The sequence below is a fragment of the Besnoitia besnoiti genome (genome assembly GCF_002563875.1).
Source record: "Besnoitia besnoiti strain Bb-Ger1 chromosome Unknown contig00018, whole genome shotgun sequence".
NCBI lineage: Eukaryota > Apicomplexa > Conoidasida > Eucoccidiorida > Sarcocystidae > Besnoitia > Besnoitia besnoiti.
This window is the reverse complement of record NW_021703918.1, coordinates 74,322-86,214: the sequence shown is the minus strand read 5'-3', so window position 1 is coordinate 86,214 and position 11,893 is coordinate 74,322. Positions and strand designations below refer to the sequence as shown.

General features: G+C 57.8%; 2 protein-coding genes across 2 annotated transcripts; both read right to left on the bottom strand.

Annotated features, from left to right (window-relative positions):
• Positions 1–545: 545 nt before the first annotated feature.
• BESB_032610 (putative eukaryotic initiation factor-2B, epsilon subunit) lies at positions 546–5,597 on the bottom strand (the record flags this gene model as incomplete). The annotated part of the gene is made up of 7 exons (XM_029361853.1): positions 546–1,100; positions 1,536–1,829; positions 2,391–2,981; positions 3,311–3,487; positions 4,008–4,196; positions 4,744–5,033; positions 5,435–5,597. The coding sequence occupies 7 exons, from the start codon at positions 5,595–5,597 to the stop codon at positions 546–548; spliced, it is 2,259 nt and encodes a 752-aa protein (XP_029215073.1).
• Positions 5,598–5,635: 38 nt separating this feature from the next.
• BESB_032600 (uncharacterized protein) lies at positions 5,636–6,457 on the bottom strand (the record flags this gene model as incomplete). The annotated part of the gene is made up of 1 exon (XM_029361852.1): positions 5,636–6,457. One exon carries the CDS (start codon positions 6,455–6,457, stop codon positions 5,636–5,638), a length of 822 nt encoding a protein of 273 aa, XP_029215072.1.
• Between the last annotated feature and the right edge of the window lie 5,436 nt (positions 6,458–11,893).

The following is an 11,893-nucleotide window of genomic DNA, read 5'->3' as shown; positions in this document are numbered from 1 at the left end:
GTGGTGACCTACCCGGGTTTGAATCCACTGAATCCCTTCGTTTCCCTAGGTTGGAGCCTCTTTTCTTCGCGATTCCGGCTTTGACAAGAATCTGTGTCCTGGCTGCGGAGCAGCACACCGGCGGTCAGCTCGAATGGTACGCTGTAGCGTGGCTGACCGCACCGGGTACCCACGAGCCCACGTTGAAACACGGATGATGTCTAATTAACTAAGAAGCTGACCCACAAAAAACATAGACATGTTTGACAACTATAAGCCTCTTCCTTTCTGCCAACAAGGAACATTCGTGTTTTTTAGCTTTTGGCCTCCACGGTTTCTCCCACTTTTCCACAGAGCCCCTTGGAGGGTTCGATGCGCATTTCTGATCGCGGACCCAAAGACTTCCTCGTCTTTATCATACGTTTTCTGTCCCTATGACTTGCATTTGAACCATCTCCCCAAGCCCCCCGCCTGTACAATTTCTGTCCTCGCACGCCTAGTCTCCTCTTTCTTGTGATTCATTCAGTTTTTCTTTACGTCTGTGCACCCGAATCCCTTGCAGTCGCTCAATTGGCTTCCTTGGTGCGCGGCTCCACATATTCGTCGTCACTCTCCATCTGTTCGAGGCGTAGCCACTCGCAGAACGCGACAAGCCTTGGATTCCTCAAATACATTTCGTCTTCTTCCGTGACAGCCAAGGTCTCTTGATTGACCTTCGCCTTGCCAGCGCCTCCGTCGCTGGTTCCACTCTCAAGCGTCGTCCCCTTTCCCCGCTTCCCGCGGTTTCTCATGAGCGTGAACCAGTAGGGCAGCGTGGCTTGACAGTCTAGGAGATCACATGCGTGCATAGTCTCGAGCAGTGAGCACAGCGCCGAGGGGCCGTGAAGAGGATTTGGAGTTTGCACATTCGCGTCTGCTTTGCTGCGTGCTTGCGTCTGCCCCGCTTCAACGGAGCCCCGGCCCGCCGCGGCCGGCGGCGCTCGAGCCAGCAGAGCTGTTTCGCAGAACTTCAGACAAGACGACCACAGCGGGAAGTAGTCAGGAGGAGTCAGCCGCCCCAGCGGAAAAACAGAAATGAGAAGTGACTCAACTCGGTGTGCCTCAATAAATTGCTTCCACCCCTGCAGCAAGGGACACGCACATCGCAGTGGACGCAACCCGCCTCAGTGGCAAACAGTCTACGTAGCCAAGCCGCGGTGCGTTCATGTTTGGTAGAAACACGGTGCACGCGCGAACAGAAAAGCCCACGCGGCTCCGCAGACGCCAGTTTCCGCCCGCGGACAGCCAGGCAAAGAGACGCTCACACACCTAGAGCCCCACTTCCCCGAGTAGACGACTGTGGGGACGCGCCCTTCGCAAATCTGGAGGCGCTGACCACTTACGCCCCACACTCCGCACAGGGCACTCACGCGACCTCACCAGGAGCCAAACGCACGAAGGACAGCTCAACGGTGCATCGGCGTGCCGTCGATTGCCTAAGCTCCATCACACTCTGCGACCTTCTACTCACGCCTAGCGCGGAGAGACTCCGCCTCCCCCTCACTGCGATCGCTTACCTCCTTGTTTACCGGCCCCAGACTTGCCAACTGAAAAAGGAACGCCCGGAGAGCGTGCCGGGCTGGATACATCGGGGAGTTCGTCTTTCCGCGAAGTTTCCGAGAAGACAGGAATGCCTCAATGGACCTGAGGAGATCATTCTGTTCCCCGAACGAGGAACTCTGCATATATTTCTCACACAGGGACAGCAGCTCGTCGTCCAGCCCTTCGTTGTAAACCGTGACAGACGGCACATCGGCGGCGGACAGCCCCGTCAGAACACGACGGAAGGAGGGGCAGCTGCGGAACTGGAACTGAAGAGAAAAAACAGGACACGCACAAACAATTTGGGACGGAGAACATAAAGATATACTCCACTACGCGGAAGGCAAGTCACGTAGGCCCCATCTACAGTAGCCCCCCTCTACAAGCCGACGGGCGTCAATGCTGTCAACTCTACGCAGACACACAGGGACACATATGAGTATATATATATATGGATGCCTGGAAGTGCTTGGTGCGCGATAGTATAGTAGAACTACGAACGTTGATGCAGAAAGAGCGCTGAAGACTGGCAAACCAGCCCGCAGCAATAACGAGCGGCGCGATCCAAAAACCACACGCTAGACCTCACACGAAAATGACTTCAGCCATTGCTTCACGTCTCAGGAATCCACGTCAGACTTGCGACCAGATGCCCCCCTCTCGTGCATACGATTGATTAGGCCTGAGGCTGTGGGACACGACAAAGCATTCATGTGTGAATCCACGTCAACAATGACGCGCCTTCGCGGACACGCACGGGACAAGACATGGAACTTCAGCGCAGGACACGCAGGCTTTTTGTGATTGGGGAGGCGCAAACGCCATCTCACGTCTTCCTCGGCGGCGTCATCTTCCTCTTCCTGAGGATTTCTTGCGAATCGCGGCATCCTGAGGGCGATGGCTGGCGCGATCGAGCCTCCGGGTGCAATGTGCGCGAGTCTGCTGTGGTCAACCCGTTTCGTGCGCTCCGACCTCCATTTTTCGAGGAGGAAAGCGCACCCTCTGCCGTCGCTCCCGACGATGCCGACGGACTGGCGCTCGGCGCCGGCCTCTGCATCTCCAGCGGAAAATCTCTCTGCGGACGGCGAAGCCTGTAGAGGGACATGCAGCCTCATGTGGGGAGGGACGACACAGGCCTCGCCGACGGTCACGTGTGAGCCTAGAAGCGAGCCGCGCTGCACCTCTGCACTGCGCTTGACGTGCGCGAAGGGGAAGAGAAGCGCGTCGCGAACGACGGCTCCTTCATCCACTTGCACGTTGCCGAGAAGAACCGCGCCCTCGACCACGGCGCCTCTGCCGATTCGACACCCTGCGCCGACGCAGGACGAGCGAACCGTCGCGTCGTCGCCGACCTGCGTCCCGGCCTCCACGACGCTCAAAGGGCCCACCTCGCTGCGCTTCCCGACCACGACGGAGTCAGCCTGAAGGCGCAAACGACCCCCGCATGGCAAGCAGGCATAAACACGAATGTCAACTGCAACCCAAGGAGCACTAGACAGAAATGCTGCGCATGCAGCATCGCCACAGCCAACGTCTCCTCGTCAGCGCCATGGCTGTCGACAGCGCCGGCGGGGAGACAGTCGCGGGGGGGGGGGAGGGGGCCCTCGGGGAGAACGGGCTGCCCGGACTCCTCCACGGAGACCGCAGGGAGCAGAAGGGACACGCAGCAGCCACGTGACCTTCCTTTCCCGGCGTCGGCCTGCGGAGGGGTCCGGCACGCCCCGCGGAGTACCCGCGGGCCGCAACTCACCTGGTATGTGCCGGATCCTTTGTAACGGAGCCGCGCTTGGTGAAGGAAGAGCGACACGGAGTCAGGCACGACGGGGTTTGACCAGCGCTCAATCACGCTCTGGCTGAGGCTGAAGAACGACCTCGGATCTGAGACGCGCGCCGCGAAGGGAGTGTACGCTGAACATCCGCGGTGCGGCTGAACAAGTTGGGAAAACCGACGACACCCACGTGGACGGAAAAAAACCTGCTCACGTGCCGGCGCCAGAGAGGCGAAACCGCAGGTCTCCTCGAGCGAGTTAACTCGACGACAGGACACTTTGGCATGCGCCGCAATGCGTAGACACACATCCACTGTGAGAGAGGGAGGGGGCCTTCAAAGGCTCCTTTAGAGAGATAGAATCTGCGCCCCTCGGAAGCCGCGAGAGGCGGCTGGACGACAACCAGCGGGGGAACACGGCTAGCGCGCTGCATGCACAGACGTGAAACCTCGTTCTCGTGTCTCCCGTTCCGATATACGTCTGAAGCACCTCTTACATCTCCTAGTTCACCATCTAGTTAGAGAGGGAGCAGCAGGAGGAGAATCTCCACCCACACGCGAGCTGATGTTCGTATAGAGACTGGAGCTCACTGCGCACACAGAGAGAGAGGCTAGGCGATAAACGGATGCATATGAGGTCTTTGAATTTCTAGAGGCACGACCGAGGCTCTTTCCTCACCTGCAGAACGTGTGCAAAGACAGAGTGGAGCTTGATTTCGCGGCTGACCACCGCCGGAATGAAATCTCTAGACATGCACATGAAGTCGAAGGAGTAGCGAAACATCTCGAGAACCGTGGGCGTGCAAATGGAGACGCCGGAGTCCACGAGGTCGTAGCGCACTTCAAAGCTCTCAGACGCAGAGCTCGCCTACAGAGGAGACACACGAGTAGTCGCAACTCTACGCACAGGCCTGTCGACACCTTCCCACCTGCGTACACCGAGATGTGGCGAGGCAGGCCCGACGTGGTATGCATCCGCTCTTTCGGTTCTCTTTCGAAGTGCGATCAGCCTGCCGCTACGGGGGCTGAACGAGTAGAAGAACAGAAATTCCCACCCAGATCGCCGTAGGCGAGCCCACATATGCATCTCTGCTCAAAAGCCAACCTCGCACATCGTGCCTGACAAGCTCCGCAAGCGAGACGCTGTTTTTTGCTTGCGACACGCAGAGCTGCAGCCACAAAAACTGCCCACGTCGTGCCGCGATCTTCACTCCTCTAGAGTCCTACGCAAGCTTTCTAGCCACCTCTGCTTATTCGGATTTCTACATCACCGCGCGGATATCATCGGGGGTAGGGGGGCTACCGCTACACGCCCGCTTCTGGACACTATACGAAAGGCTGCATCCTTATCCAAAACAACTTGCCCGTGCTCATACGGGAGGAGTCTGGATGCCTGCGATTCTGCGTCAACCTACGGGGCCTTGCTCCACGAGTGTCACGTCGCCGAGGCCGACGGACGCGCGGGATCTGAGAGAAGTCTGCTTGACGATTTCCTTCGTCTCCCCGTCTAACACGAAGGCCACGTCGTCAGACAGGAGTCGCTGCGGAGAGGTGGGGGGATGCGAGGAGTAGATCTGCGTCAAAATCTGCTCGCGGCCGTGGCGATCGCAGCTGGACCTGCGGCTCTCGTTTCTCTCTCGGTGGGCTGCGACGGCGCGGCGGATGTCAGCGACGACAAACGAGGTCGCCGACATGAGGAGGAAGTCTGAACCCACGCATCAAAGCAGCGAGCTAGACAGCGGTCACCATATTAGAGGAAAGAGGCACAAAAAGGCCGCTCCCGGCGAACATGACGGAGAAGCTGCCGCGGTAAAGCAACAGAACCGGCGGCGAAAAGAGAGGGCTGGCACACCGCCCGCGCCACCGCAACATTGCAGACAAAAGAGAGGACACTGCACAGTGAGACACCACGCTTATGGCGATGTCGCCAAGATCCCCCTGTTTAACACTTTCCTGCGAATTTGTCTCTACTTGTCAGTCTCCTGCTCTGACTCGTCTTTGACGCGGCCCCTCTCTACCACTCTGTAGCTTCGTCTCCTCTCTCGTCGCCCTCGCCTCCTTCATTCCACACCGCTTCAGCTTTTGCGCTTTCAGCTGCCTTCTCACCTTTCGCTAGATTGACCCGCGAATCGAAGTCCCTCAGAGCGTCACCCATCGACTCGACAGTCGGTGCAAGGAACACCGCAATGATCTGAAGCGGTTCCTCACGTTGGGGGAAGCGACTCTGCAAGGCTTCTGCTTGCTGCTCCACGACTTTTTGGATCGCCATCCCTTCTTCGTTATTCTTCAACAGGACAAAGATGTCTGTCACGCCTGCAAGGAAATCGACGCACGGAAAACACTTGGCGATTCAGGGAGATTGCGCGCCGCGCCGACGTGGGTGTCTCGCTCTGCCTCTCCGCGCCCCTTCGCCCTCGCGGCCGGGCTCCCTGCACGCCTCCTCTTGCCCGATTCCACGCCGGCATTTCGCGTCTGGAGACTAAAACCCTCTGCGGGAGTATGCCTGTCGGTTTCAAAATTCGTCGTCCCCGTGTTATTGCGCTCTCTGGTCCACTTGCCATTTCTCGCGAGGAAGTCGAGCGCGAAGGCAACGAGCGGCACGCCGCAGACAGGAAGGAGGGCAGGCGGAACTTCGCTGCCGACGGGGGCGAAGTTGGATTGCTCTTCGGGGAGGGCGAAGGCACGAAGAACTGAAGGCAGCGACGATGTGCAGACGGTGGCGGACGAAGTGGTGGGGAGGCGCACGAAGCCGCCAGCTGTAGGCAAATTGAAGGTTGTGCGTCTCTCTGGGGCCGTGCCCGCGGCGACGGGCGCCGATGCGCGCGACGCGTCCGGCGTCTTGGAACCGCCACGGACATAGCGACTACGAGAAAACATCGAAGAGACCTTCGAGAAAGCCCGTGAGAGCGGGCTGGACACAATGCTCCCGGAAGACAAGTACTGCTTGTGCAGCGGAGACGTCGGCGAGGCTGAAGGAGGACGAGAAATCGCAGGGTCCAAGGGGGGAACGGAAGACGGCGAAGCCAACTCTGGGAACGAAACGTCCTCGGCGCTCATACGCGTCGACACGCGACTCCCCAGCTTCGCTCGCAACCCGCGCCCCTTCGGCGAAGATGCCTCGCCCGCCATGGTGATATTTGCAGTCTCCACCTTTACATGAACAGGAAACACGCAGACACACTCTTTACCCGAGCCCGCGGAGCTTCGTCGCTGCTCCCCGTGTCGATTCTTTTTCGACTCGCTTCCCGCGTGTTCACGCCGGTGCTTTACGTCGTCCGCCGGGGTGCTTGCTGGCTCGACCACCCACTTCAGCTTAGTTCCTCGTTCTCCACGACCTTCACTCCCCTCTTCGCGGCGATTCGCACCCTAAACTTCCCCCAGGTACTTATTTTTTTGCTCTGTCTGCCGTTTGACCCGCTTGACCCTCGCGCCCCGACCCCCGACCTCGTTCGCCCAGCTGCCACAGTGCTGCAGGTGTAGGCGAAGCGGACGGAGGAGCGCCGCTGTTTTCAGCTCGGAGTGGATGGAGGAAAGGAACTGACTCGGGGGACCGTAGCAACTCTGCGCCTGGATGCGAGAAACCGAAAAGAGAGCAGCTAACGCCGCGAACCAGCGCCTAGGCGGCGACAAGGACCCTGCCTGTTAAAGAGGGAAGGAGGCTCGACGGCAAAGAGTCAGCAAAGCCGAGCGAAAAAAGCAAGTCAACAGTACCCCGAAACGTCATGCGCTTCAGATGCTGTAGATGCAACCCGGGCTGGAAGGCCTCATCAAGGGGGAGTGACTCCGCGGCGGAGTGACCACGTGGGGGAAGACGCGAGGGAGAAACAGATCTTTTTCGAAGGCGAGGAGATAGAACACTCGAGCCGCGTAGACAGAGGCAGTGAGGAGAGTCGCGCCGGTCTCTTTTTCCGCTGCGAGTTTGAAAAAAAGACCCGACTTTTTATCTGCGATTCGCTTGGCATCCGCCAGCCCGCGATGCTGAAGACACGCGGGGTGGACGGGCGCTGCGCCAAATTAGGTGACTGTCGAGAACACGAAAAGGACGAGCGACACGCCTTCCCTAGTGTTTTCGAATTAACACACCGTGGAAAAGCTGCGGTTTGTAACGTTTGCTTGCTCTTTTTGTCTCCTGTGCGGCTCGGGCGTCTGCCATCTGTCGTTCGGCAAACGGAGCAGCTGGCTAGATCTGCATCGTTCCGCCCTCCAGCGCCGCCCGCGTTTCGCACGGACGCTCTCGAGCTCCTGTTGCCAGGCAACAACTGAGAGACTATCCTGAAGAAAACCCGCCATGTCCCAGATATCTCCTAGCCCTTGAGCTGCTCGCAGGACAAAAAGAAGCACATAACGTGAACGGGATGCTTTTCGGACACAACCCTACACTCTTCGATTGCACCTTGGGAAAAATACGGCTCCGCCTCACCTCAACACCGCGCGACGACACCACGGCGTTGAACAGGTATGCCTGGCGCTGAACGCGAAATCCTATATGCGCCGCTTCATTGCTTTCCACCCAGCCCGAGATCCGTGTCTGAGCCCTGACAGGAAGGGCAAACCTTCTTGAAGATAGAATTGTCAGATCATTTGTCCGTCTGCCAGCCTCCCTAGCTGCGTCCAACGGGCAGAGAGCGCACCTTGTGTAACGAGGAGGGAAACTGGAAGCCTGTCCCTTCCACGACCGTAAGATATCTACACACTAACCACTTAGGTACACGAAAGACAACATGCAGATCCTGTCCGTAGGCTTCTGTCTGCTGCTGTATACCCGCTGCCGGTGGACGGGTTAGCTTCCCAGATCCACATCCGCCCGCGAGGGTGTGTACGTTGGCACTTCTTCGCATCTATTTTATCCACCATGCTAACTTCCTCTGTGCTTTTTACCGTCTCGTTCACGATTCCTGTGTACTCGTCAGTGTACATGTACGTATGCACGCAGTCCTATGATTGAATACCCTCATGCATACACCGCATACACGCAGAGCTACGGGGGGACATACAGTACATAGCTGCACGAAATGCAAGCGCGGGTTCACGCCCGTTCGCAACATTCCTCTCTAAACTTCGCCGGCTACCCGAGGATAGCAGAAACACAGTTGTGCGGTAGCAGTTCCGCCTCGGCGGCAGATGCTAAAAAGTACCACTCAGGTACGATATGAAGCTGAGTTACAAACTGGTTCACTGGTATGGAGTTATCTGGGTGCGATAATTCGACATAGCTGTGATGTTAAGGAGCATAGGAGATAAGGAACATGCAAGCACGTGGGGGCTCCTGCCTTTCGACATGAAACACGTGCGCGAATGCCCTCGTCTTCAACCTCAAGAAACGTCCGACTCATGAGAATGAAAAATCTTGTACGTCCACTTGAGTCAATTAACCTGTCTTCTGCTGTTCACTGGCATCCCGCAGAGTTACAGCAGCGCTCTGCAGTCTTCCTTGTAGCAAAATTACACTGCCCGGGAATTCCGCGCGCTACCCACACAGGTGCTAGCAACGAGGAGCTACAAGCAGTACAGGCGCGCCCATCCCCGTTCTCGAGACACACAGATACACTTCCCCAGGAGCACAAGGATCACATAGACAGTATTTCCTCTCTCTCACATCTACTTGGAAGGTGGCTTCCGCCCCGACCCCTCGACAGCTTGCCGCGTCGTGGCATGCACACCCCGTCTGCCCAGATGACGGCGTGAAACAGGAGTTGCGTTGAAAACTGATTGCTGACCGGTTCGAGATCGGGCAGCCAGAGGTGCTGGCGCGATTTGAATTCCCTGTTAACAGAGTCCGTGGCTTTTGCAGAGCGAGGCAGCAGTCGAGGGCTCCCAGCCTTCCATCGAGTCACGCTTTAACGCGAGCCGAAATACAGGAGAATCGACCGGTAAACGTTCCTCGACACCGTCGTGCCACGGGATATCGCCTCCACATCGCCGATTTCCGTCTTGCGAGAGACATTTGCTGGAGGACCTTGAGCTACGAGAGAGGTGGGGACACGCGCGACGAGCAGTCAATACTATATTCGATGACTTCAAATGTAAAGTAGAGCCCGTGCTGCGGCTCCCGGCGGGCCGCTTGGTTGTGCAACAAACAGGTGAGGGCAGCCTCCTGGCTCTCTTGCAAGCGACTCCGCCTTCGGCATATAGCGTCAACTTTCTTCGCCCCGTCGCAACTGCGGTAATTCTGTGCTTCATTCTGATTTCGTAGCACACTGCGTTTTGCGGGACCCATATCTGCGGCACCAGCGCTGAAATAACGAGAAAGTGTAGCCTGCGTGGCAGATAGACGAGAGAGGGGCGCTCTGCTAATAGAGATAAGGATCCTTTCGACGCGTGCTGCCGAAACCAGATTGGACTTTGTATGGGCCTAAAAAAGCTCACGGCGTGCCTGGCACATATGCATACAGGAACAGCAGCGTGCGAACGTGTACGAGTATGCTACGGCGCGGCGCAGATGCGCTGACAGAGATAGTGCTTCGGTACGGCAGAGTAACGGGGGCGAAGCATACAGGAAAGGACTAACGTACGCCAAGCGGCTGCTTCGTCTCTACTCGTGAAGCTGGCTTCGAGAGTCTGATGACTCGGATACAGGCTAACTAAACAACTCGTTCCGTTAATATCTGGTCGCTCATCATGCGTCTCCGCGCATGTCGGTACAGTGTCAGACCCGCGGCAAACCTCTCTACGTCGTTGATCGTCTCTACACACACCCATACTACCAGCGCGCGTCGCGATTCCTCTCTTGCGTCCTCCGTGTGCCATACTCCACTGTCTACATGTCCTTCCGGTGACTCCACGGGGCCGATTTTTCCGGACGTCCGATTTTCTCGGGTTTTTTCGCAGGGAAGAAAGCGGGCCTCAGCGCGTGGTCCGGTTTACGGTCGACAGGAGCACTTATCCCCGAAATATTCGCGTTGCTTCGTTTTTCCTCGGTCGAATCACGGGGATAGCAGGATGCGCGCCGCTATCAGCTCCTGTCCTGGTTCTCCGAGTTCCCCTCAGCTGTCTAGCTGAGCGTGCGCGAGACCGGGAGAGGATCCAGCAACAAAAGGCCACAACTTCGGCAAACGTAGCGCGATTGGTCGGTTTCTCTTTGGCCCTTTGATTTCAGCCGGGGGATCCGCAGACGCCGAGCGAAGAGAGAGTCTGCTGGTGAGTTTGGGAGCGTTAAACCGCCACACGAACGCCAGAACTCTGTGGATCTGTCGGGGGGACGCTATAGAGAGGGAGAGGGCCAGTGGTCTCAAATAGCGCCAGCTTCCGCAGGAAAGCGCACTGTCAGACTCCGGAGCTGGATTTTTTTTCAGAGTCTCTAAATCGCGGGACTCTCCGGTGTGCTCTGCTTTTGCCTTGTGGCTTTCTTCCTCTGATTCGGACTATCTCTCCCGTTTTCCCCGGCGCCTTTCCGGGCGGTATGCCGCGGACGGAGGTGAGAAGCAGCAAATTCGCCTCTCCTCTAGTGAGACGACAGCGCGACGAGGCGTGAGTCAAAGCCGGACTGATACCCGCCACACTACGCATGGCGGCGCAGTCGACTTTAGGAGACGCTTTCGCGGACGCCAGACACGTCCGGAGAGAGGGAAAGGCTGCGTTTTCTCTGTGGCTGCGGCCGTGGTCACGTATGTTTTGTATATAGATACCTAGCGTTATCTGCAGTTCGCCGTCTCTGGGTCATCATCGGAGGTGACCTTCCCAGCGCTCGTCCTGTTCCGTTCATCACCTCCGTTTCTTCTGGATCTGTGTCACCTACTCCGCGCTTGGAGAACCTGTTCTGTGCACTGCCTCGTTCGTTGTACCGTGTGCTCACTTCGTTCCGCAGAGGTTTTCATTTCTTTGCGGGACCCCCGACGCTGCTGCGGCACTTGTCCTTTGCGCTCTTCTCTACTCGTGTTTTACAATAGCCTTCTCTCTCCTGGTCTTTCTCGCAATCTTCGTGTCTGTGTCTGTGTGTTCTGGCGCATTTCATGTTTTCCCCTCCTTGCTGTACTGTACGTGCTGCTTTCGTTGTCTCTACGCGTCCCTTTCGCCCCCGCTTGGGCGTCCTCTGCATTCTGCCTTTCTGTGGCCGGTGCGTGTTGAGTCGGTCAAGCAGCCCGGTGGAAGGAAGAGGACTCTGGAAAGATGGGAGGCTCCTCGTTGGAATCGCTTGAGGTCGACGGCGCGCAGCGGGAAGTTGATGTGCGCAGCGTGCGCAGGTCGCCTCGGGGGGTTCGGCGTCTGCGGTTGTGCGATGCGTTTCGCGATGGCCAAAGATTCAGAAAAAGCAAACATGAAAGCGAGCGGAATCCACGCTGCGCCTCTGCTGAGTCACGTTGTCTAACGCGCTTCAGACGGTACAGACACAAGGGAGAGGACGAGCTCGGAGGCAGACGCCACCGGGCATCGGCGTCCCCGCGCGCCTCGTCCTGCAGAAGCATACATGCCGCTTCCTCGCGTCGGCAGGCAGCCAGAGGGCATGATTCCAGGTCTGAGGATACACAAGGGCGTCGCTGGCAAGAGACCGAGGACGTCGTTTGCGCACAGCGGGACAGCCCGCCCAGGAGCGGGGCGGAGGTCTCCTACCTCTCGACTCCGCAGGAA